We start from the raw sequence: 26,729 nt of genomic DNA on the forward strand, positions 1-26,729 counted from the left end.
AGAGTTTCGCCATTCACATTTCTCTTTTCTCCTTCTTCCAAGCACTCTGAACATGTGCGCTAAGACCCGGCCTATTGTTCCAAATAGCCAAACTAAATTGAAAGTAATAACTTAAAAATTCTAACTAGTTTTAAGTTAAACATATCTCTATTCGTTTTAAATGACTGGAGGTTAATTGTACTAAATAAAAAAACACTTAATTATTCTTACCTGGTAGATTAGGTCTGGTCCGGTAAAGTCTTTAAGTGAGCCGTCATTGTCTATGCACGATTTGAAACTTTCAAAGGAAGATCCAGTTAATGTAACTTGTTTTCTTCTATCACCGTAACACAACAAAATCTTTACTTCACTAGTCATCCTTCTATTATTGTCGTAATAATAGTTTTCTAACTATTATTCGAAAACTATTTTTCTTAATTGCAACGAAAACTTGGGCCGAAATCAGCTACTCTGGTTCAAGACTAGAAGTACGCCTTCAGTTCGCATGCGCTAACAGAAGAGCGAGGAAGTGGAAAATTTCAGAAAGAACGCCTTTCGCAGTTTTGAAAAAAAAAGTTTTGCCAGCTGTTAGTCATGGAAATTTGGATTTTACCCTTCTCTGGACGTTTTTCCTAATTCCCCTAAGCGGTGGATTTTGGAAGCTGGTGAAGGGAATTTAACAGAGCTACCAGACCATAGAAATCAGAAAGTAACTAGAACGATTTTTGCAATGGCGTAAGGCCCACCTGTTAGAACCGTAACGTTGGCTTTACTAAAACTTGGCGGAGTCCGCCAGTAGCGGCCTCTCCCGATAGTTTTGCAACTAAAAACGTCTACCGTCGTTACGAATAAAGGATATTGTTAACAGACGGCGTTACTGACAAATCTGCCAAATTCAAATCAGCGCGTGGACTACCATTGTAAAAATCGTTCTAGTTACCTTCTGATTTCTATGGTGTTAGTAGGCTAAATACTGTAGTAGGTCATATAATCGTACAAAACGATAATTATTGTACAGGTTGGCAATGCTGTATCGCATCCATAAAAATAGCTTCGTTTTCTGACCGTTGCCAGCCTGTATAGTTAGGGTGTGTGAAGCCTGGAAATTGTTGGCTTATGTTTAAACCATGTACGAGAGTTACCTATAAAATACTCTTTATTAATAATATATATTTACCAAATATTACAAGGCATGGCACTAAACTTTCTCTAGAAGAGAGAATACAAAAGATATGACTGGTTAGGTCGGAGTCCGTAACGAAGAGAGTTAGTCCATTGTCCCGACGTCCCTTATATAGCGGGCCCTCGGATGACGCTACCGGTCTCCAACCTAATTGGCTGGAGAAGAAAGCCCGCCAAGAAATATTTGCGGACTCACTGTGGTGCAATAGTAAGCGTCACCGGTAACTTTACCTCGCTCTTAACCCTTCGGGTCAGAGGTCGCCACTTTCGGAGAATTCCAAAGGTGGACGGCGCGAGCGAGGATGAGTCATCCCTACCTTCCCGAGCAGCGTTGGCCCAAAACAACGAGATAACTCTCTGAAGTAAAGGGAAAGGCTGTTAGGGACAAAGCCTACATTTGCGGATGCAAATGTGGGATTTACACACCCCCACATAAAAATTAGGCATCGGGTGTGAGGTCGAGGGGGTCCATAGCGTCGAGAAAGTGCTCGTCGCCGCTATCGAGGGGAGAGACGTCGTTATCCCCCAATAACAAAGTGTCCAGATCCATCGTGACGGCGGATCCTGGCTCTCGTGGGGGTAAGACTGGGGTAGGGGCAGCGCCAAGCTCAGCGACCGGAATCGGCTCGACTGACTTGACAACGGAAACCCCTTGCACCATAGGGACTGCCACCGAAGGATACACCCTCGGAGCTATTTTCCCCACGGTACACCCCTGGAAGACATGGGGAGTGGGGCGTCCCACTACTCCAAGCATCTGCTGCTTGGGACACCGGGCGGCACTGAAATAGGTCAACAGGCCAACGTCCATAGGTACCACTCAGGTAGCCACGGTCCTCGACATCCGTTGAGGGTGCGTATGCCTCGCCTCAATGGACGCCGGTGATGCTGTCGCAGAGGGGGCGGACTGCCCCCTTGATCCTTTGGCGGTATGCCTTAAGGGTCCTCCTAAGGCCGTCTGCCTTGTAGTTTGGGCTGGTTGCCCTCCTCTCGACAGGGCGGTCTGTTCCGGCGTTCCTTGGGCCGTCTGCCCATTCTGTCGTCCCCGGGTTGCAAGGCCTCTGCTCCCCGCCCCGACCGGCTAGATCGGGATCGACCTCCCCGATCCTGGTTACAATTGCTAAAAGATGGCGCGAATGCGCAACAATCTTCAGCCAAAATTACGTACAATTCAAGGTATCTCAAATTCAACGCAATAAGTTAGACCCACACTCAAAAAGTGTTACTAGGCATTTGCTTTTGAACGCAGATTGTAGCGATGCTTAGGGGGGTCTACAGTGCTCTCACCCCTTCTACGCCGTCTCTTCCTCTTGGGACGAGAGAGGGTTTCCTTCTTCTCGTCCGGCGTTTCCGCCCCCCTACCGGTTTCGTCACACGGAGGGTCACCTCCTTGCCACGGCGGGGTGAAAGTCTTCAGCTGGGACACGTGCGTTACTCCGATGAAATCACCGGAGTTCGGGTCCCCCAGCCGATATGTCAAAGGAGTGGTCCTTTCCTGCACTACAAACGGCCCCTCAAACTTATCTCCCAACGAAGCCGTGATACCACGACTCGCGTCGGAAAGAAGATGAGTTTTGCGCAATACGAGGTATCCACGTTTGTAGAAAACAGCTCGATGACGCTTGTCGTAGTGCAGTTTTTGCGTGAGCTTCGAATCCTGCAAATTCAAGCGTGCATGGTCGATTGCATCATGCAGCCTAATTTTCAGTTTCTCGGCGTACGTGCCTGCGCTTCGATTACCGGAAGTATTCCCTGGTATCAACTCCAATCCAGGGGTGCGCGAAGCTCTCGGCCTAAGTTCAAAGCGGCGGGCGAATACCCTGTCGCTTTGCTCTCGCCTGAACGCAAAGCAAAGCCTAAATCTGGGAGACGGGCATCCCAGTCCTTATGTCGTTCGACATAAGAAATTATCATTGGCTTTATAGTTCTATTCATCCGCTCAGTCAGATTTGCCTGAGCGTGATAAGGGGCCGTCGTCTTAGGGCGAATGCCAAAATCCGAACAGGCCCTTTTGAACTTTTTACTAGAAAATACGGATGCATTATCAGTTATAACCTGTCGTGGGAATCCATATCGACAGAAAACGTCATACATTTTCTCCCATATTTTCTCAGTAGTCATTCTCCTAAGTGGGTAGAGTTCTGCCCACTTTGTAAAATGATCTACTATGACGAGTAGGTACTGATTTCCCTTGGCACTTCGAGTGTAGGGACCCATTAAATCAGCGGTTACCAATTCAAAAGGCCTTTCACTGGGGACGCTAGAAAGTAACCCGGGGGTTAACTGCTGGGATGGCTTACTTTTCTGGCACACCCCGCAACCCCTCACATACTTGATAACGTCCCGCTTCATCCCCGACCACGTGACTCTGATTTTCAAACGTTTAAACGTCTTGTAAACCCCCTGGTGGCCGGCAAGCGCATCGTCATGAAAATACTTAATGAATGGTACTCTAAGTCTCTTAGGTACCACCACTTTCCAAGCATTTTCAAGCCCGTCTTCATCCTCCTCGTCCCAAGGAGCGAAGTACCTAAACAATAGGACATCTTTGTCCATTATATACTGATCTAGTACTGTCCCGGCTTCCAATGCCGTATTCGGACTTCCAGAGCTTCTAACCCGCTCTAGCTCAGCGATAATCCTCGCTAACCTTAGATCAGTAACTTGCGAACTTATGATGACTTTCCTGTCGAAAGGCAGCCCCCACTCCTTGGAAGAGTTTTCTCCCTCCGCGGAGTCAGAAGAGTTTTCCTCTGAATCCGCCAACGTCACCACCGCTTCTCCCTGACCATAATTTACCCTTTCGCCTTCCTCTTCGCTGAGGTAGGGGGCCGATTGACCACCCTCCCTCGTTCATTCTTAGGTCTATTCTCTCCGCCCCAATAAAATCTCTACCCAAGATAACAGGGGGGGTCAGACCTCGAACTACAAGAAAGCGCTGGCGGCGAATGCCGCCGGCCCACTTTATGGAAAGCCTGATACTGCCCGCGACACGACATGTGCCACGGCCAAATCTATCTATCCCTTTTTTCTCAAAAATGGGGATAAAATTATCACCCAAGAGAGAGACGGAGGAACCAGAGTCTAACAAGCCTAGAAACGAATGTTCCAAAGCACGGAACCGTAACAATGGGGGATTTTTCCGGGCAATGTTCCGTCAGCACACCGGTTGACCAAGGGAGTGCAATTCTGAGTATTTGGAAGCTCTCTCTCGTTACCGGCTTTCCAAACGTCAGAATTTTGCCGAGGCTCACTCCCTTTCCTGGATGTACATCAATTTAATTGGAAGGCCTCCTTCGCCAGTTTCCCTGCTCGGGACATTGGCGTTTAATATGTCCGGGTTTCCAACAACCATAACAAACTAAATTCTGGTGTACCGGCCTAAAACTTTCTACAGGATTCTGCTGGAAAGTTTGCTGCGCTGGTTGAGGGGCGACTGCCGCGCTCGACCAATTAGCAGCACCAGTACCCCCTTCATTTCCCAAAACCATTCCGGACCTGGTTTTAATGTTTAAAACTTTAACCACGACTCTAAAATCCCTAGAGCCGCCTAACCCAAAAACCCCTCCGGAAAACCCACTGGGAAACAAAGGTACCCACAATACACTAATATAAAAATTACACTAACACTAAAAATTTAACTAACCCATACCCAAAAATTACACTTAAAAATTAAAATAACCTAAACTCTCGTACATTCAACAACTCGGGCCCCACGTTGGGCGCCAGTTGTGAAGCCTGGAATTGTCGGCTTATGTCTAAAACCATGTACGAGAGTTACACTATAAAACAACCTTTATTAATAATATATATTTACCAAATATTACAAGGCATGGCACTAAACTTTCTCTAGAAGAGAGAATACAAAAGATATGACTGGTTAGGTCGGAGTCCGTAACCAAGAGAGTTAGTCCATTGTCCCGACGTCCCTTATATAGCGGGCCCTCGGATGACGCTACCGGTCTCCAACCTAATTGGCTGGAGAAGAAAGCCCGCCAAGAAATATTTGCGGACTCACTGCGGATGCAAATGTGGGCTTTACAGGTGTGACTAGAAAATTATTTGCTTTACTTTGGAAAATTTGCCAAGTTTAATTTTTCAACTGAAATGGCTTAAATGCATTCTAACCTAAATAATTGGCCTCGTCTTAATAACTCCTTGGCCGATTTCAATTAGTTTTAACGATTCAAATTATCTTAATAAATGTTGCCGAACTATGGTAATAATTAGGTTCGTAGCGTTCGCTTTTATAAGATTTTAACATATATCCTACCAAATACCGAATATCAGCAACAATATTCGAAATAGTCAAATATATAACAAATGATTATTTTAAATTAAATTTAATTAAAATTAAGTAACGAAATAGTTAAAAAGTACATTTAAAACCGTTACAAACTCAAACCCTTTCGCTAACATTTATTTTTGAAGGATATTTTTACATAGAAGCGAGACCACATAGGGTTTTTTCTTAATTAATTTCAACGGAAAGTAGAATGACCATCTAGGGAAGAAAATTCAGTTTCTTTCATTAGAAGAAAGTAAAGAATTTCCAAAATCTGTCCAAATTAACTATCTTCCGTGCAAAAAGCCTACTAATCCAACGGTAAGCCATTATTTAAACCATGTCTTTAATGGAAATAGCTTAGACGATTCATCTTGTTTGGAGTTGTCAACAATATGGTTACTTTTGGCGACATCAACATTTAAAATATTAACCGATAGAGAAACCCAAGAAATAACCCAAGCTTTGAGAGAATTAAGAAAACCAGAAACAGCAATCAAAAGTGGTACTTTAGCAAACACACGCGTGAAAAGGATACGAACTTGATCAGCATTCCATTCAAGAATTACAAAACTAATTGTAAAGTCTAACGTTGGAAATGTAGCTCCACTGCACTGTACAGTCGAAGTCCAACTGAATATTCAGTGTTACTCACAATTCTAAGTCACACCCAGAAAATTAATGATATTGTGCTGAGTGGAACTTGCAGGCCTATCATCACACTTGACGGAGATTTATACGACCGTGCGATTAAGATCAAAGACTTCAAGAAACACTGGATAATCAGATTGGGGTCGTTTCACACAATAATCGCCGCGTTAAAATGCCTGGGAAAATACATAGAGGGAAGTGGTTTGGATGTGGCGTGGGAGACAGCCGGAGTGTAAGGCTACGCAACTGTTCGACAAATATTAGAAGGTCGGTTTGGAGGCTCATATTGTCACGCTGGTGGCTGTTTATAGTCTACTAATCGAGGAAAAACTTTCAACTGAGCTATAAGATAAAACTAATATAATTATTCAGGATCTTCGAAACATTTTCCAAGAGAAGAGACAAACGTCTCTGAAATCAGAAGTAACTAACGCCCAAGAAGCACTAAGAAGCTTAGATGTATTCGAAAAGTTGAATGACCAAGCTAAGTTCAAAAAAATGGAATGTTTTTACGTAACGTAACTATGCGAATCAAGTTCTGAAACTTTTGAATTTCATTTACGCTACCCGTAGCGCTAATTGGGAGTTACATTTGGCTTGCCTTGAGCAAATGTGCATTTATTTTCACGCTCATGACCAACTAAAATACGCTCGATGGGCTCCACTTTATCTTGCTGATATGCGAGAACTTAAGATTGTAGTTGTTTCGAGCAAAACAAAACACCCTGTATATTGGTGGTTATGCATCTCCCTCTCTGAATTGTGATTCAATTGTTAGATCCTTTCCTTGCAGGACAAGCTGTGAATTTTATGTATCTTGCTGATCAGGTAAATAATTTCCCTAGAAATGACAATGATTGACTGGATATTTAATAAACTCATTTAAACAAAATACAATTTAAACAACCAAAACCAACCTCTTTTAATTTTAATTTCTTGTTGATCAATGTACTTCTTTGAGTTCTATATGTTGGACCTGGTTCCAGGTACAATTTGTATCTTCTTTTGTTGGGATAATTGACGTCGCCATTTGCATAAGAATTAGAAATTTTAAAATAATTATTTTACTTTTAATTCGTGAATTGTAAAAGACGGCATCAAGTGGCACTACCTTTGAATCATAAAGCTTTCATCTGGCATCCCTCAAGGTTAGTAAATTTTAGGCTATAAAAGGTTGCCTCGATACGCTGTGGTTGCTAAGGGCTAAGGTTGGTAACTTCGTTGCTAACGAACAACGTGACGTCACTGAGATGAGATCAATGGGATCTCATCTGGGTGACGTCAGCAACAGATGAATTTTGGAGGGAATCCAAAAATTCTTTCAAACCATTTGCCGATCGAGACCCCGATGGGCATCCCTCTGTTGAATCATGGCCAACTTAGATTCATTACTACTCGCAGCAGTGAATCTAAGTTGCCAATGGCTTATTTACTTATCACTAGGGCCGGAAATAAGGATTTGAAGTTATAGGACGTTTGACCAGTGACCCCATGCATTTTTTCAGAAAAGTTATCGGACATTTTGTTAATCTCAAAGATTTAAAAAATAAAACCTTCACAAATTTTAGAAAATGTTTTTGGACATTTGACCAATGACCATACCAAGATTTTGAAAAGTTATCAGACATTAATTTGTAAAATTTGGCGAACCCATGTCCAGTGTCCTGTACTTAACACCATTCTGGAAAAATACACAATATGCTGGAAACAATGACTATATATATTATTTTATAGTCTTTGGCAGCGCTGGAAACGAAGATGATATTTGCCAAATCTTCCATCTGTAACTCCTACGAAAGTTTCAGACATGGCATTTCCATTTATGTCTCCACGGTCTTCATCAGTTTCCTCGTCAAATGCTTCTGATATAAATGCGGACATAATCTCAAGTAACCTTTCTCATAAATTAATATATACATTAGTTTAAGATAGCAATAATGTATTAAATTTCAGGCAACGAAAGCCAAAGAAAAGATCATCAACAAAGCATTCATTTGAGTGATGACGACAACATGGAAAATAATGATCCCAAGCGAAGATGTGAATTTTAAATTAGATGTTTTAGATGACCCGTTTATATCCGAAGGTTGGTGTTTTTATTATTTATGAAATGTTTTAATTACCTCTCCGAGGTGACAAAGTCCCCTAGGAGGGGTTATACAATCACCGTGTCTGTCCGTCTGTCCTGCGAACGCGTTCGCATTATCCGTGCAAAGGTTAATCATTGCGTACGCAATTTCTCGAAATTTCTGCGTTCGCAGTTCCTCGAAGGGTTGGCAAAACCACCGTGTGACGGTGAGCGTTAACGGATTGATTTGCGGTTGGGTGTGGTTTGTCTTTTTTTGTCAACGTTCACCGGATATTTCGTTATTGTTATGTTGTAGGTCGTGAATGTTGAGTTCGTGTTGTGGGTGTTGAGTTTGTGTTATGATGGTTGTGGATGCTGAGTTCGTGTTATGACGGTTATGGATGTTGAGTCTGTTGTGTTTGTATGGGCGTTTTCTATCCAACTTCTTCTTAATGACTTTGGGACGGACCGAGTGCTGAGTACAATGCTACCTCTCAACGTCCAATGGCAGAGTTTCCACCAGTTGTACACGGTATTCGTCATAGTATCAATTTGCGATTTAATAGCACCGGCCGGGAATTGAACCCGGGTCTGCCTCGTGCAAGAGATGTACTCTAACCACTCAGCCACCAACGCTTGTTAATAAACGGTGTTTTTCTAAAAAACAGCTTTGGCGAATGTCCTTTACAAAGTTATAACGTTAGGTACTATAATTTATTCTACATCATTTTAAATATTTATAAATTAAATTAATCTTATATTTAATTAAATATTTATAAATTATATTAATCTTATATTTAATTAAATATTTATAAATTATATTAATCTTATATTTAATTAAATATTTTAGTATTTTAATGTAAAATTTGATCGCGATCAGGAATTGAACTCGGGTCGCATTGTTACAATGCGGATAGTTCACCGCCGAGCCATTGACTTCCTTAGAGAAAATATTCAAGTAAAGGAACAATTATGATTATGAACTAAACGGATTAATACAATGTCTGTATATATTGTTTATTGAATGATAATTATTCAAAACTCCCGCGGAAACTATATCAAAGTAATAATATAGCGCCACCGTGTGGAGAACTATCAATCAAACCGGGTAAAAAATATAATCTCTTCAATTTTTCGAACTTAAGTCAAATCTTGACGGGTCTAAAAAACGCCAAATAAACGTATATAAAGCCGTTGCCGTCACTAAAGAAGATTTAGTCTTTCTAAGTTCTTGGCTGTCAGACGAACTACTACAGGACGGGGTCCTGGTGTCAGTCAAAAGTTATGAGGTAACTTTGCGGTTTTAATTAGTATGTTCGGTCTTCGGTCAAGAAAAGAGTTGAATTGTGTTTCGCGTTTGGAACGTGAGTGAATGGACTTAAATGTTTGAACAGTGCGTGTTTAAGACTGAAAGTGTTAAAGTAATTGTGAACTAACTCAAGTCAGCTGTAAGATAAAATTGATTGTTATTATTTTTTGAATTGGAATAACCTAATTACACCCTTGAAATTATCAAATCAACCTGTGAGGCTAATTAAGTAGATTGGAAGTAATTAGTAGCTCTCAGCTCTCAGCTGTTAATTAAGACAAGAGTTTATAGTAAGGTAGTTTGAATTTAGTTATAATTACTCAGTATAATTTATGATATTTACTTAAGTGTAAGTGTAAGTGTGTTTTGGTTTATTTTTCAATCACGATGAACTAAGACAAATCTAGTCTTAGACACTTGAGTACCAGTTCTGTACAATTCCGTAGGAGGGATATATATTGTTCGGTTTTTGATGAAAGTTAAATCTAGAACGTTCCATAGACTGTTCTGAATAAAAATAAACATTTATAATTTTGCATAATTCTGGTTGCCATTTTATTTTCTAATCTCTCGTCCACAACATTAAAGTTCTGGCAATCCCGAATCAACTAAATTTGCGATATAACGGCGACGGGAAATTATTCTCGTAAATTTATCGCGCGGCCTTAGGGAATATTCTTTTAACAAAGTTTCGTTAAACTATCGTTTAATTAAAATCGGCCCGATTCCGTTAAAATTATAATTCAAAAAGCGAACGGTCGTTAGATATTTCTTTCATTAAAATTTGCTTCGTATTATATTCAACTGATAAACTTGTACTGTAAAAAGGGTTTAATTCAATTGTGCATTGTTACAGTACGTCTAACTCACTGTTGTAACTACCTAACTTATGATATTCTGGATAAATTAAAATTGGTCGTTTCGTCTCAATTATTTTAATTATAATTAAAATTTTATACCGGGCGGGATAGAACTGGGATAACATTTTTAACAAATAACTCTAAATTGCGGAGATATATCTTTAAGGGTTATCTCGAGAAATTAATATCACTAGGGACAATTCTTCCGAGGAGACGTATATTTTGGCTTGCCAACTTGTTATTTATGAAATGTTTTTATTATTTATGAAATGTTTTTATTATTTATGAAATGTTTTTATTATTTATGAAATGTTTTTATTATTTATGAAATGTTTTTCTTATTTATAAAATGTTTTTCTTATTTATAAAATGTTTTTCTTATTTATAAAATGTTTTTCTTATTTATAAAATGTTTTTCTTATTTATAAAATGTTTTTCTTATTTATAAAATGTTTTTCTTATTTATAAAATGTTTTTCTTATTTATAAAATGTTTTTCTTATTTATAAAATGTTTTTCTTATTTATAAAATGTTTTTATTATTTATAAAATGTTTTTATTATTTATAAAATGTTTTTATTATTTATAAAATGTTTTTATTATTTGTAAAATGTTTTTATTATTTATAAAATGTTTTTATTATTTATAAAATGTTTTTATTATTTATAAAATGTTTTTATTATTTATAAAATGTTTTTATTATTTATAAAATGTTTTTATTATTTATAAAATGTTTTTATTATTTATAAAATGTTTTTATTATTTATAAAATGTTTTTATTATTTATAAAATGTTTTTATTATTTATAAAATGTTTTTATTATTTATAAAATGTTTTTATTATTTATAAAATGTTTTTATTATTTATAAAACATATTTTTATATGTGTTTAATAATAAATTTCATTTCAGGTGTGAAAAACTATTTCAAACTTTAAAGAATAAAGTAACTTCACTCGAAAAAGATAATGCAGAGTTGATATCTTTGAATATGGAATTGCAAATACAATTTTTACAATATACGGATTTAAAAGGTAAAACAATAGTTATAAAATATAATCTATCACAATATACATTTGCTATAGTATCATAACTTTTAAGGTTCAAACTATGCTACGAATAAAGCAGAATATAAATCGGCCAGTGAGAGGAATGAAAAAGAGGAGGCATTTGATGCTGAACAATTACGATTTACTAAAATTCCAAATGGAAATGTACTACTTTGGTTTTTAAAAGTTAGTTGTTAGTCACTTGACTAAAAAAACCCTTTCTTTGACAGGCGTTTATAGGACCTGGATTTTTCTTGGACTGGAATAAGTGGAATGACTGCTTGGGAACTCAGAATGAATCAAAATTTATTAAAAACTTGGCGGTGATGGTTTGGGGAGGAAAAATTATGCAAGAGAAGCGTTGTTGGTGTTGCCTCAAACCGCAATCAAAGCCAAGAACCAAGGCCACCATTAACGCCACATAAGTTAACTGTAGTCAAGGGTAATTTTTGTAGTATAGTTTCAAACGAGTGGTTTCTTTAAATTTGCTTAAGCAACTGTGGTGCTTTTCTACTCTTTGCCAGAGAAGTTTCAATAACCAAAAAGACAGAGATAAGAGTAGAATCGCAACCCGTTACATTTGAGGCTAAGATAAAAGATTTATGCAGTGCGAGTCGGTTGGTTATTTAAGCTTAATTTGTTGCATTTTAAAATTAGATTGTGTCCGATACTTTGCAAAAACAAAAGGAAAAACTTAAGATTATCAGGAAGCAGCAGCGAAAACAGTTAATAAAACCATCTCGGAGAAAATTTCTGATCTAAGAAGACCAAGAATATGAAAAAAAAAATACTTTGCTAAATGCTGACGATTTTTAAAATTTTTTTTTATAAAAACTAAAGGGTTTTAAATAAAATTCCAATTGTGTTGTTAGTAATTTTTTTTACAATTTACAACGATATGATAATGGTAATGGAAACCATTGGAACCATTAAGGGAAACAGTTTCCACAGCCATTAGAAAAACAGAATGGCTTAACTAACCATTTGAATCACCAGTGAAAACCATCTGGTATAGAACCATTAGAAAACCAGTAAGGCTTAACTAATCATCTGGCAGGAACCATTTGAAAAACCAATTGTAACTATCTAGTTAAAAACATAAGGAACCATTAGAGGGTTACCCATTAAATGTCCATCTGGTTTAAAAAAAACTTTATTAAATAAGCTTACAAATTAAGGTCGCTTTGTAGTCGACCCGACATCTTTGTTGGTAGTCAGAATTAAGTCATATAGTTAGTGCACCGCAGGCGACTGCAACGCGACTGCAAAGTGTGCGGTCGGCCGACGGTGACATTTCGACTGGTCAGCGAATGGTTTTTGGGCAAGTAGGACCGATGGAAAAACGACACCGTCAGGCCGACGTTTTTGTGCTGCTAGGGATATCCCAAAACACAGATGCGACCATTAACACTGGACCCCTTGGAAACGTATGGGAAAAGTCAAGTGTTTTTCATACGGGTACTAGGGCGATTCTAGATGCAACTGAATTCAAGTGCCAAACATCCAGTTTGCTAGTTTTACAGTCGGAAACGTACTCAAATTATAAGTCTACAACTACGTATAAAGGTCTCCTTGGTACTACACCAAGTGGAAATGTATGTTTCGTATCTAATCTTTATACCGGTTCAATATCCGATAAAGAATTAACTCAACGCAGTGGTTTTTTAAATTTAAGCTTTTCTAAAAATGATTCAATAATGGCCGACAAAGGATTCCTCATTGAAGAAATGTTGGCGACAAAAGGATTAAAACTTAATATTCCACCGTTTCTTGGCAAACAAGATCAGTTTTCTGAGAAAGAGGTTGAAGAGACCCAAAAAATTGCTGCTTTACAGATTCATGTGGAGAGAAGAATTCAAAGAATTAGGTGTTATCATATATTTGACCGAACTATTCCAATTAGTCTTTCTCCAGTAATCAACGAATTGTGGACAATATGTGCAGTTCTATCAAACTATCAGGCTCCAATTATCAAATATGCCGAAGACAACACGGTTCAGAGCTTTTAAGATAGTGTAAACCAGGGGAAGCGCTAGGATTTTCAGCTCCCCCTCCCAAAATATTTTACTCCACGCTAATAATGGTTGGGTTAAATATTTTGTATTTTGGGTTATTTTGAAAAGGGTTATGTGTTTGGGTTATTTGCCGGATTTGTCGTATTGCCCAGGATAGGATGAGTGGAATTTTAAAATTTTTTACCTATAACCCAACCTTTTTTAGAGTGTGGTGTAAACACCTAAGAGATAAATGTGTATGGAGTTTTTTTAAACACCTAAGAGTTTGTGCATTGAGTTTTGAATTTTCAAAAAGTAAAAACTTTTCAAAATAAAGCTTTATTTACCATATATATAGAGATCTACTCTATTTCTCTTTCAGGATTGACTTATTTCTATTGCAGGTAGTAATTCATTAAAATAGAAATTATCCAACTTCGGAACCATATATTCGGAACCAGAATATTGGGTAAAATTTTATTCTGCTAATAATAATCCTTTTGGGAAATAGACTACAAAGTCGCACCAACTGACAGATGACTTGGTGATAGTAATCATGGTTGAATTTAAAATGGGGTTTCCCGTCAATGAGATGGATATAAAAGGTAGGATCATTGCATGCTTGACTGGGTAAATCACCTGTATTTGAATAAGGGCATTTAACTTCTACTAAACCAAAAGATGGGTATTCCTGAGGGTGATAAACGACCCTATCTGGTGAAGTTTCCATCCAAGGTTTAGTTTGTGGTATGAAAATTCCACTACGGAAAGTAACTATGTGGTGGCCAAGGTCTTTCATTGCTTTTTCGTATTTTAAAACAGCAAGGTCCTCATTTTTAATTCCATATTGTACCGCACGTACTCTTGTCGAATCGGGGGGATTTAGGAAGGTCTTAAGAGCCGAATCGCTCCACTCGCTTTTTCTCTTTACTATCTTTCCGAAACTAGATGATGTGATACGGTTCTCATGTAAAGAATGCCATAATTGGCAGTTTCTCTGGGAGCGAGTATTTTTCTCATAGCAGGTGGCCATTTCAATAAAACAAACTACCTTTTGGGAAATTTTGTCCTGGGCCATAGTTAGTGGAAAATATGTTCTATTCGATTTGTAACATTTATCGAAGTTAAAAGTTGGAATAAATACTTCTCGTATATCACAATTGCTTTTTAAATTTTCTTTATCACAAGGCAACAACGATCCACTTTCTGTGAAGCTTAATTGATACGACGAATAAGAGCGTTGTGAAGCTTCGCCCATTTGAGTTTTAACCCACGGTAAATCATTGTGCACCACCATTAATGGAACATTATTCGTGTTACTGGTTTCAATAAGATCAGCTTTCAATCTTTCCATTGCTTGTTTTTCTGCATCTTTTGATCGATAACCAAAACGTCTTGCTTCATAAAGTTTGGATTCCATTTTATTTTTAGTCTTTCCTTTCTTTATGGGATTCCCAGTTTACTTCATTGAGCTTGAATGTTGCTATGGTTTTACCTCTGGGACGGTTCCATGTTTGTAGTAACTCTGTGCAAGACAGACTAGGAGGTGCTACTTCGTACCCAGATTTCTGCAGTAGAGCTATTAATTTGAGTTGAGCAATAGCATGATTGCAACATCCGCCTTTCCGAGCTTTGCATTCGCAAACTGTTTCTTTGATGACCCCATTTGGTTTAATTGCAAGGTACGGTCTCCCTGTTTTTTTCCTGCTGCGATACCATTTACCCGTAACCAAAGCGAGATTCTACCTTCTACGTCTCAATAGAAAAAAATCAGTAAGATACTATAATTCATTGTTAGAGATACCACAAACCTTTGAAACTGTGCTAATATGGAAGACGGGTCAATGTATCTTTCAGTCAGAAATTTGAGACTACGTTTATATTGACGTTGCGTATTTGTTTTAGATTCTTTGTACGATAATATATTATCTTCTGTTATACGTGGCTCTGTTTCTAGTGTACTTGAAAACCCTACTATAGGGTAGATAAATACATCTCCTGGGTCACTTTGGATATTCTGCGAAAATGGTGAGCACGGAGATCTTAAAACTAGTTTAAGTCTCGATATGGAAGCTTCGGGACTATCCATTATAAAACTATAAAATTGACAACAAAAATATAACATTAGGTAAAAAAATTCACATTGCACGTGGCAAATCAAGAAAATTATACAACAACCTTTAAGGTGGCGTTATGGGTTGTTTTGATATTGGCTCAAATAATGACAAATAAATAATCAACTTTCAGAAAATTTTCAATGTTTAATCAACTCACACCTTTTAATTTATGCCATTACAGGGCCCCCACTCAAATCTTAAATTTTTTTTATAGGAAAAATAGGATATTTCTAAAAATATAGGACTTTATAGTTCTATTTTTACAAAATTATAGGATTTTATAGGACTATATATGCTATTTAATTTACTAACTTTAAGCGGTTATAAACAAAATCTATATTTAGATAAATAAATCTTTGATTTTCACTTAAAAAATAGAAACTATTTAACCATTTTATCACCAAAATATAGTAGCTAACCACGTTAACAATAACAAAGTATAGACTAGAATGACTTGGTATAGGAATTTATCCTATAGCCAAATCTAGCAATTTAACTGAGTGGTTGGATTTGAAATGGGCAAAATATCAAAATTATAGGATTTTATAGGACTTTTGGGGGATTTTTCTAAAAATATAGGATGTTATAGGACATTTTGGAAAATATAGGATGTTATAAGACATTTTGGAAAATATAGGATTTTATAGGAATTACAGGACCTCTGGGGGCCCTGCCATTAGTTTAAAACTAGTTTAAATTATTAAGTAGGCACTGACCAGGCCGATATAATACAATGCATGATGCATCGCTGTTAAGCCTTGCTTTTTTTCGTCTGAAGCGAGATAGCGGATGTTCCGTCCAAAGGCAGGGCTGCCATCTATAGTCTTGAAATTGCGACCCCAACTATTCTCATGGGCCTATAGCGATCCTGTTAAAATTAACAGGAATCGCAAAACATCTCTGCACCGGGCCCTTAATTTATACGTGTGGAGTCGAAATGTCCGAAGAAGTGGGGATAACTATTTTGGATAAGTTGTAGGCGGACTGAAACACCTAGAACTTGGCGGTTCAAAAATTTAGGTGTACGCGAGCTTACTTGTGTCGTTTTTCTTAAAAATATCGAAGAAATTAATCAGGCGTGATTTGGCTGAGGAAATTAGATAAAATGATTTATTGAAAAAGAAACTTTAAAAATGGTTACAATTAAAACTAATAAACTGAAAAATCCTGAGTTAGAAAAATGGTGAAACAGATAAAATTCGCTAAGGTGATCTGCTCACTTCGCAAGAAAATGTCCAACTGGCGAGAAAGAAAGAATCTCTTTCCCTCTAAAATGTTTGGCGCGAACTTTTATTCCCTGCAGTCTTATTGGTCAAACGGGAAAATTTTTAACGCCCGATATGAGCGGTGACAATACCGTCGAAAAAAACTCAGGGATCTATAAAGTATTCGCGTCGTAACAACTAGCGGGGGTTTTATGTTTTTGGTGTTTTGTATGTTTGTGTGTCCGTTTCTCAGTTTTACAAAAATAAGATTCAACATTACGAAAATGATGAATACTCCAGGATGTGCCCCGGGAAGAAGGAGTGCGTCTGTGAAAGTCGACAGAAAAAGACAACAAACTCAAAAGATACTTTTGCTCGCAAAATACAACGATGCTTAAAGCTCTAGCCCCACAATGAAGCAATCGTTTAATTTATTTTGCTGAAAACTTCACTTTCGTCGTTCAATACACAGCGAGCCCTACAACCATTCGTCGTTTATTTTAAAAAACAGAAGAGACACTTGAATATTGTGTAATTTCAGATTACCTCATCCACAACTCCTTTACAGTTCATTCGTTTTTGGCCAAAGTGATTGTGGATATAAATAGTAAACTTGGTAACACAACTGACAAACTTATTTACTTCAGTGAAGGAGTTGGGAGTTAATACAAAAATTTAAAAAATCCGACCCATTTATGCTCCCATGAAATGGATTTTAAGATAAATGCCGAGTGACACTTTTTCGCCGCCTCACATGGCAAAAGTCGTTGCGATGGAGTTAGTTGTATTGTTAAGCGATTAGTGGGCAAGACAAATTTTCAAAACTAAAATCAAATTAAAAAATATTGTTTATTTTGTTAGGTTTACAATGAAGCGGCCAATTCTTGCGACAAAGACTTCCCAAATACAAAAACCAGAAGATATGTACTTGTGGAGAATTAAAAATATTAATTTTGGATATATCTCTAAAAAGGACATCGAAAACCACGTATAGGCATAATCTCTCAACGCGAGATCTGTCGGAATGAAAATAATCGCTGGAACACGATAACACCGTACTTGCATTCATCAATATTGAGGACGGTTTAGATTGGGAAGAGTGTATTCCAGGTACATTTATTGCGAGATGAAGAAACGGTCAATTTTGAAATATTGTTGAACGCTGCGATAAAGCTGTGATGTCTCTAATAGCTTTTTTCGAAGGTAAAATTTAAAGCTGATTAAATGCTGATTGCCTTTGCAAAATATTATATAATTCGTAAAGCCAGAGCTATCTTCAGGTGTAAAAATCTACGCAAAATATATAACAAAATCATTACCTTTTTGAAAATAAATACTTTGTTGATCAGTGAAATACCTGAATATTGAACATTAGTTTTAGAATGATGCTCTCTCATACTCATCTTTTTTATGTATGCATGTTGTAGCTTGAAATCTCAGCTTTCGAAGTATAGTAGATTTTATTTGTGTATCTTGGAACAGTACCACAATTTCGCTTGAAACACTGCCATGTATGGTCATTTGCTAGTCCAATGAGTCGATTCACACAGTATTAGAAATGTTTTAACGGTACTTTCGGGCTAATTGGGTATGTTTTACCTATTAAATGATCGAATCTCAAATATAAATTGCAGAACACGTACCATAAATTTACCTCGTACAAAGAAATTAGTGAAAATATCTAAATTTTCAAAATTGTATAATTATATACGTTTAAATTTTTGTATAAAAATTTCCCATTTGTTACCTTGTTTCATTTCATACGACTGTCTTAATTGGTATTAAGTTATTTAATCGTAAACATTTGATCTTTGGTGGTCGCAAATAGGTATTTCCATAAAATAGCGTGGCTTTTTGTTTACTGTTTTCCCCGACTTCTACAAAGCCTCCTCAGCTCACTAAAGAGAGCTAAATAATAATAATAATAATCAGTTAGGCTAATACCCAAGGCACCACCTTAGGCCTTAGTCATCAAGCGACTTTAAAAGCCTTTAATTCCGGTGGGCGGGTTAGAATGCGTAGGAGGGTGGTAGCAAGCCCTTCACGCCACGCGAGGCAACAGCTCCCTACACTAACTATTACCTTTAACCTCAACAAGTCCATAGGCTTGACTGCACTATCTCAGTCGTAGCGAATTTATGGAAAGACCTATTGTCGTCTCCTCTACATGCTGTTTTTAAAATCATATTTAAAAAAATATCTATATTAATAACGCGTTAAGTTTCATCAAAATTGGTTATGGTACTGTGGGGAAACTTTTCTAAAAAAGGGATATTTGATGTGGAGTTAACCATTATATAAACACATTTTATTCCATTTATTTAAATACACAAGGTTTAGCTCGCTTACAGAGCATAATTTGGTTGTCCACTTTGCACAATATTTCACTCCCTTATAGCGCTGTTTTCCTGTAAGTAATCCACTTCGGATTTCAGCTTGTGGTTATTTTTCACCAAGTCGTTTACTAGTCTTTTATATCTCGAAATGTCTTTCACTAGTTGGTTAATCAACGCGTCTTTGGCAATGATTAAATTTCTCAAGTAATGAAGTTCACTGTTCTCGTTCTTCGCATCCTATTAAAATTGTAAATGACAGTATGAAAATATTCGCCGTTTCAATTGACATTAGCTCCATCTCTAGTCCAATATTAATCGAAAGATTACGAGTAGTATAATCTTGTTTAAACCAATCACCTGACACTATTCTAGGATAAATCAAGCAACGCGTGCAACCTCTAATTAATCAGATCCAACCATTTTTACATGTACAGTGTAGCCTACGATGCACGCGCCGAATTCTACATAACTGTATAACAGTTACGTCTAGAAGGGTCATTGATATAAGCAACACTTTCCCGTTGTGTGTTGTCTGTCGAAAATTGATTTTGAAATTCGGTGGCGTATTAACCAACAAGCCTAGGGGCCCGGAACTTACCAATGATAGGTGCGGCCCCATATAAGGCTAGAGTAAAGTCATGGGAGATAGATCGTTAATCCGCCGCCGTATCCGAAGCCAATGAATTGGCCCAAATTGTAGTGCCTTTGATCATTTAAAAACTACCGCAATCAACGATAATTCCACCTTTAAAAAAGTATGAAGCTACAAAAATATTTGCAACCCATTGGGCGTATACACTAATTAAAGTAGGGTCAGATACAGTTTTTAATGGGGCATCGGGAAGGGGTGAAACTTTAGTACAGTTCAGTGTTTTCAAAACACTTTTTTTTCGAATATTGTGCATACCACTGGTAAATATTGGTTTATTGTATAATAACATGTGAAATCAAGAAAATAATTAAAAAACGGAATATATCAACTTTAGAAGATCTTGAGCTTTATTTTTATTACTCAAAGTCTGTTCTAAATCTTAAAGGTATTACCTCTATAAATGTAGGTTTAAGTTTTAAAAAGTACACTGTAAATAATTCATGGAAATATATTAGTTTCTATTACATACTACCTTTGTCAATTTATACTAAATATCATTTCGGAACCCTGGTACAGTTCAGGATACACCAAAAAGGGGCAAGGACTCCACCGCTTAACTAAGCCACAGCTATGCACAGGCGTTGGAATTACAAATCCATCTCTTAAAGCACTTCTACCATATAAAACTCGATAACACTATATTCAAACTACAAAAACAACCCAGTAGCAAATAAAATCATAGAATTCATCCAGGAAACGCCGCGAGTCATTGACCTTCCCCCAAATGACTCACAATTACAATCTCTTTTTCACGTCGGCGGATGTTGGTTAAAACTATTTGAGTAATTATCTGGGACCAGTTCATTTACTAAGGGGATTATCGAAGAGTCTCTTGGGCTGTGGCAGTGTGTCAGAATTTATAGCCCGGTGTACCTAGTAACATAGATTAATGGATTTATATACCCCCTAGTAACAGAGACCATACCACCTAGCCCGGACAGGTGACAAATCCAGCATGGGTAGCAGTACCCCACTACTAATGGTCGCACCTTTGACGCAAGCCACTCAACCCAGCAGAAGGAGCAGCAATCGGTGGACCAATCCCCACTTCGCACACAGCAGTGGGATAAAGAGTGGATGCTGTAGCAACTCCAGCCGACACCCTACCTACGTAGGTAAAGAGTCAAACCCTTTGGAGAGAGCTCCTAAAGGGGAACGACGAGCACACAGCAGGTAACCCGGCAGAGGTGGCACCGGAGATTCCAGTGTGACTCCAAAAGGCCGGGAAACAGGACCGCCGTGCCCGCATATGGAGGCCCGCCGCCCCACAGCAGGCTACCCAATCCGCCGAGGCGGCCAGTTTGCCTGGACCCTCGCCGTTAGCCTGAGCCGAAGCTCAGTTTCCAGCCCAAACCTGACCGAGGTCGGAGGTGGAGAGAGGACCATTTGATCAGAGCTAACATCTCCCAGTGCGCCACCGCCCTTATGGGTTACAAGAGCCGTACCCCGACTAACCGGTAAAGTCACCAGTTATTGCAAGGGCATTCGAATTTCAATTTCGCCAATTGTGAAAAACTATTTACTTAAAAATTAGGGTTCTGGTCTATATGAGTCGCGGATCATTTGGAAAAAAAGTTATTTCCACGACTGCTACCCTCTTTATACTATTTGGCTCGGAAAAATAAGAAAACTAGAGTTACACATCGGGGTTTGGTGGGGCAAATTCCGAACGAGCACTTATCTTTAGCTGTATACAGTGACGCCATCTGTTCTGATCAAGTGGTTTTTACCTTATTTTTACGAGTGAGCATCTAACGCGCGAAGAGCATTGCGACAGTATACTAAAAATAACTTACAGAAGTGTAAAAGTAAATTTAATTTATCATTTAATTAGAAAAAATAATAAAATGTAAAGGTCATCTAGTAAGGAACTGGACTAGTAGAAGGCGCCACCGACGTATGATAAAGTTCCAGATTTGAGCAAAATTTATGGCTACGGTAAGCAGATATCAAATACCCTTCTAGTCTAACTATTCCCAACTCAATGCTCGTGGTAGTTGGCGCCCTTTAAAGGCTCAAACCAGTGTTTGAACAAATCTGGATGAAAAACGCTCCGATACCTCGTGAGAGCAGATCCAGCCTCCGATCGTATTCTGGGATTTTTTCAACCCATTTTCCGGAAATTCAAATGGCGGTCTCACCCTTTCAGAGTCGAAGCCAACTACCAACCTCAGAACGTAAGTGGTTCTCCTTTGGGTTCCAGTTTTCCTGAGTCCCCGACTCATCCGTTTTCACGTGCAAAGCGAAATGAAAGTGTTCCGATGTCTCCGTTATCTCTGTTTTAAGGGGCGAACCAGAATCCGAGTTTTCCGACATCTCGGTCAGCTCTTCTTTCACGGAAATACCGGAATTAACGTTTGCGGTTGGATCGGTTGCGACGGTTTCGTAAGACGTACTGGAATCCCAGTTTTCCGAGGTGACTTCCGGAAGGATACAAATACCGATATTAGAGTTAATGGACTCATCTTCAGACTTAATGCAATTTCCGGTATCCCAGTTTTCCGAAAGATCCGCTATCTCAGTTTTAACACAAATGCGAGGTTCGCCCGGGAAGTTTTCAAAACCGATCTCACTCATTGCGGGATTCAATGTGGAAGAGTCTAGTATCTTGGAATTACATTCCGGAATTTTTGTAACATCATTACTATTGTCAGTATTGCAATTATCAAAATCATCCGTGTCCGTCAGATAAATAGTCGGAATTTTGCGTATCGTTTTTCCACGATGAAAATGCTTTTCACAAATTCTGTGATGAGCCTTGTGTTGATAAGGGCTGGGAAAAAATGAAAAACATAAGAGTATTAAAGGTTAACAGAACATTAGATTCATCTATCTTGGCTAGAATATTGTACACTTTGGAGTTACGCGTTCAGTACGTTATTTTTCAACGAATTTAAATCTTGTTCCGTTTCACAGGGTTATTTCACATATTTGGTTACACCAAATCATTCGATCGAATAGACCTTGAAAATGTTCACGAATAATCGTTTTTTCCTGAACAAATAGCTGATTATTCGAAAAGTGGTAGACAATATTTGGTAACTCAAATATAGTTTCGCAAACTGCTTATAGGCAAAGTTTTAATTTGCTAAATAAATATTATTTTTATAAATTTTAATTTCCCAACGTGATAACTTTTAATTAACAGTAAATGACTTAATGATAGTTTCGAGCGCGAAAAAGTAAAAGCGAAGGTAGAAAAACGCACCGAGCTACGTCTACAGGAAGCACACGTTTCACTGCCTGGTCAGTGGTCTTCTTTTGATGTGTTACGGCAATTACCTTATATATTCAGCTCACCAGCACTCCTACCGACAGAACGGGGAAACTTTTCAGTATAAATCCAAAGCACGTGCGTCTCAACATAGTCATTCTCATTAAGTAATAATAAATATATTCTTGTTGCTACGAGCTAATGCTGTTAGGCCTAACGTCGTTAGTTTATATTTTGTATTCAAATTTCCTGACTTTTCTCCAACTAAATTTAAATAGCTCTTTTTTCAACAGATGTCGCTAGCGTCAAAATCAAAACCAGCAACTTCATCTACATTTTGGCCCAAAAGGCGGGACCTCGCGTTTGTAAATTTGACCATTACTTAAATAATAGTAATTTTTAACAATATATTTTAAATAGGACGTATAATTTAGGTAGTGCTCGGAATTGTTTATTCATTATCCACAAAATTTCCGATTTATTTAACAAAAGTTGGTAAAAAGAATATCATTTTAACTTATTTAATTATGTTTTTACGCAACCAAGCATTTTTTTGAATTAAAATGGTATTTATTTAAATAATTGTTTGTTTTGTTTAAATAATAGGCTTATCCACTTTCGATTTTTTTAAACATTTTACAATTATTATTTTAAATATTGGTTATTTAAAGAAATATTATTTAAATATCGCCGAACTTATTTTACCCATGGATAAAAGTTAATCGAACGCCGACCTCTAAATTTAGGTTAAAGTCCACTAACAAGTAAGTAGAGTATATGTTGTAATACTCAACTCTGACGACGTTATTGTTTCGTTATTTTGAATTTTAGCTTCCTTGGCCGTTAATAGATGGCACCACGCTTTCCAGTAAAGTCGTTTTTTCGAAGAATCGGATAGATTAATTGCCAATTTTAATAACAAGGACTTTAGCATAATACAGGTGGCAATGATAGAGCCGACAATTGCTTTAATTTCAATAAATAAAAACTATGTACTTCGGCAGAATATGCATAAAACTCGTCCTGATCTTTTACGGGGCTATTTACACGCAGCTGGCTATTAATTTGTACTGCTAATACCCCTGTTCAGGTCTGACAAGAGAGGGGGGAAGCCGGTACAAATTACCCGGGCCCGTACAAGCTTTGGGGTCCCACGTTTGAGCCCTTCTACAGTTCTACTATACTTCTCCCGCGAAACATTGTTAATTAGAAAAATAAGGTAGCTCTTGGGGGCAGGGCCCGCCGCGCTCTCGGCGGCCCTGCCCCTGATCCATAATGTTTTCGACTAATTACTATCAAGAATGTACTTATTTATACTTCGGGATACGAACATAGCCTAACGCTTCAAAGACGTCATTTTTACGCAACCAATAAGATTCCGGCTGATTTTATTTATTTTTATGTGGAAATTAGCTTATTCTTCGAGCCCCAAGGTGATTGGAAGCAACGCTAAAAATCGTCTCAACATATTAAGCATTTCTCATAAGTAGAAAGAAATATATTCTTCATATAATATTATGCGGATTTTACGTTCATAAAACCAACTTACCGTTCTCCTTTCCAGATCATATCCATGTATTGTCTCCATTTGTTGAAGGTGAATGGTCTCGTGGGAAATTTGTAAAAACGGAATTCGCTGTTCCTCGTCGAGCTACTTGAACATCCGGGCACAACGCAACAACAACGCATTTTTAAGCAACAACCAGATATTCACTGCTCAATGAAAACAGATGGCGTTTTACAACCACTTTACCAAGATACGGATGGTTGGGCTTTTGGTACTGGTACCTAAACTGGCACACACAATTTAGGATTTGTTGGGAACCGTTTTTTGATTAAATATGAGCAAAAGTATGAAAAATGGTAAATATCTCAATTTAGGATCGCTCGGGATGACTTTATTTCAATATATAGATATAAGACTAGGCCCTTAATTATACATTTTCATTTAAATATTGTCTAAAATAGGGGTTTTCAGTCACATTTTGTCCATGGTGCTCGTTACTTATAATAAACACTATAAACAGAATCAACACTGCTAAACATAATAATTGAGTTTGCAAGTTCTCTCCTCACTGGTTTAAGGGTTTTCCCCCGAGCACTACGGTTTCCTCTTCCGTAAAAACTTGTAGGGGGCGGTTGGCTCGCGTCGCATGAAGGGCTTGCCACCACCCTCCTACGAATTGTAACCCGGCCACCTGAATTAATGGCTTTAAAAGTCGCTTGATTACTTAGGCCTAAAGTGGTGCCTTGGATATTAGTCTAGCTGATTATTATTATTATTATTACTACCTTCACAAAATTTCCCAATTTTGAACCAATATTCTAGTAAACGTTTTCCATTTGCAACCAAAATTAATAACCTTACTTATCTTGGCCGTATTTACTGGTAATTAAAATTCCTTGACTTTTGCAGGTACTGTGGGTAGCCCTGACAACAAATATTATTTATGTTTTATCCGATTGTACCAGTAGATCCTCCTCCCTTTTAAATATTTTCTGGATGCGCCAGAGTTTTGGATTGATGTACTTTTGTTATCACTTGTCCCTAAGAGCTACATGAATATTTTCAACATATAGATTATATAGTCCAATGTTTAATTGGGCTTGTAGGGCTAACATGGTCCTAATGTTAATATTGATAAAATAAACATAATACTGTTCACTTTAAGTAAACTATAAATTATACAGTTATAGTCTGGAATCCCATTTTAAAATAAACCATGATTAACTTATCTCTATTTAACCCGGTTTAAAATGTTTGATCTGCAGAGGGTATAAGCATATAGAGAAAAATGGAAGAGTGTACTCACATTGTCAGTGCTTTTCCGTCTGCAACAATTTTCTAATAAACACCACCAAAGGCTGACTTAGCTCTCCTTATTTCCTCCATGTTAAAAGCTATACTTACTATGAACAACCTTTCTAATATACCACTGTCTTGTTTATATGGCGATCATGAGTCCTACGGCTTCTATCGCATCACTTTTATAAATTTTTTACAAAAACATTCAACCGAGGCCTAAAACGAACGTCTGGTTAACTAGAACCGAAATTATATCACTGATATTTAGAACTTACAAATTATAACATTACAGAAACACACAAAACATTACCTATTTAAATAGAGTACCAATAAGGCAGTTTTATTAGTAAGCATTGGTTTTCAATAAACGTTTCCACTTTCTTGGAATCTTGGCAAACGAAACGAATTTGTTAAAAAACTTAGAAGTAGGTACTACCATTCGAAGAAAGACAATATACTGGGATTAAGCCGAACCGGGCACACCTATATTTTATAATTCAATACATTTTAGACTAGACTAATAAATTAAGTGCTATAACAATGCTGTTAAACAATTTAACTTGATTGTTAACTACGCAGTTTTAACTTGCTTTTTAAAACTAAATCACAAAATTATAAAACTCAACCATGTATATATTTTTGTAATCAATGTCTCAAGAAATTTAATAGAAAAACTAAATAAGTAATATAATGTACACCACATCTAGCGATATCTGACCAATTCTTGGTTAAAGCTAGGAACATGAATGACTACTTGTACTTTTCATTCCGTTATTACGTAACGGAAAAATCGACTCTCCCCCTTGTAACATTTGTTAGATCCCCTGAATTACCATAGCACCATGACTCTAAAATATTGGAATGATAAATAATACTAAACCATAGGAAAGTTCTGCGTATAATGAAAAAAACTAAACCCTAGAAGAATAAAAAAATATTTACATTTTTTAGGGTTTATCTCTAGAAAACTAATAATAATAAATAAGAAAAATTGGTAGTATTTCTTAAATAATTGATCATTAAAG

The 26,729-nt window shown here is 37.4% G+C and overlaps 1 protein-coding gene across 4 annotated transcripts; it reads right to left on the reverse strand.

Moving 5' to 3' along the window:
• Window positions 1-18,989: 18,989 nt before the first annotated feature.
• Window positions 18,990-26,118, reverse strand: LOC149946515 (uncharacterized). Of its 4 annotated transcripts, none has more exons than XM_090172954.1 (6): window positions 26,015-26,118; window positions 25,810-25,941; window positions 25,712-25,743; window positions 24,448-24,611; window positions 21,854-22,457; window positions 18,990-19,269 (listed from the first exon to the last, which is right to left on the reverse strand). In XM_090172954.1, the coding sequence occupies exons 4-6, from the start codon at window positions 24,585-24,587 to the stop codon at window positions 19,081-19,083; spliced, it is 933 nt and encodes a 310-aa protein (XP_090029080.1). In that variant the 5' UTR covers window positions 24,588-24,611; window positions 25,712-25,743; window positions 25,810-25,941; window positions 26,015-26,118; the 3' UTR covers window positions 18,990-19,080. The 4 variants fall into 4 exon arrangements, with proteins under 4 accessions (XP_090029080.1, XP_090029079.1, XP_090029078.1 ...); XM_090172953.1 differs by having other exon boundaries at window positions 24,448-25,453; XM_090172952.1 differs by having other exon boundaries at window positions 24,448-25,920; window positions 26,015-26,117.
• Window positions 26,119-26,729: the final 611 nt, after the last annotated feature.

Source organism: Leiobunum rupestre, chromosome 4 (genome assembly GCF_980474605.1).
Source record: "Leiobunum rupestre chromosome 4, qqLeiRupe1.1.hap1, whole genome shotgun sequence".
Taxonomy (NCBI): Eukaryota; Metazoa; Arthropoda; class Arachnida; order Opiliones; family Sclerosomatidae; genus Leiobunum; species Leiobunum rupestre.

Coding starts and splice junctions, on each gene's coding strand:
- LOC149946515 (XM_090172954.1), bottom strand. CDS start 24,587: ATGCGTTGTTGTTGCGTTGTGCCCGGATGTTCAAGTAGCTCGACGAGG. Junction 22,458..24,447: donor ATGATCTGGAAAGGAGAACG/GTAAGTTGGTTT, acceptor ATTTTTTCCCAG/CCCTTATCAACACAAGGCTC. Junction 19,270..21,853: donor AGAACCACTTACGTTCTGAG/GTTGGTAGTTGG, acceptor CAATTTTAATAG/GATGCGAAGAACGAGAACAG.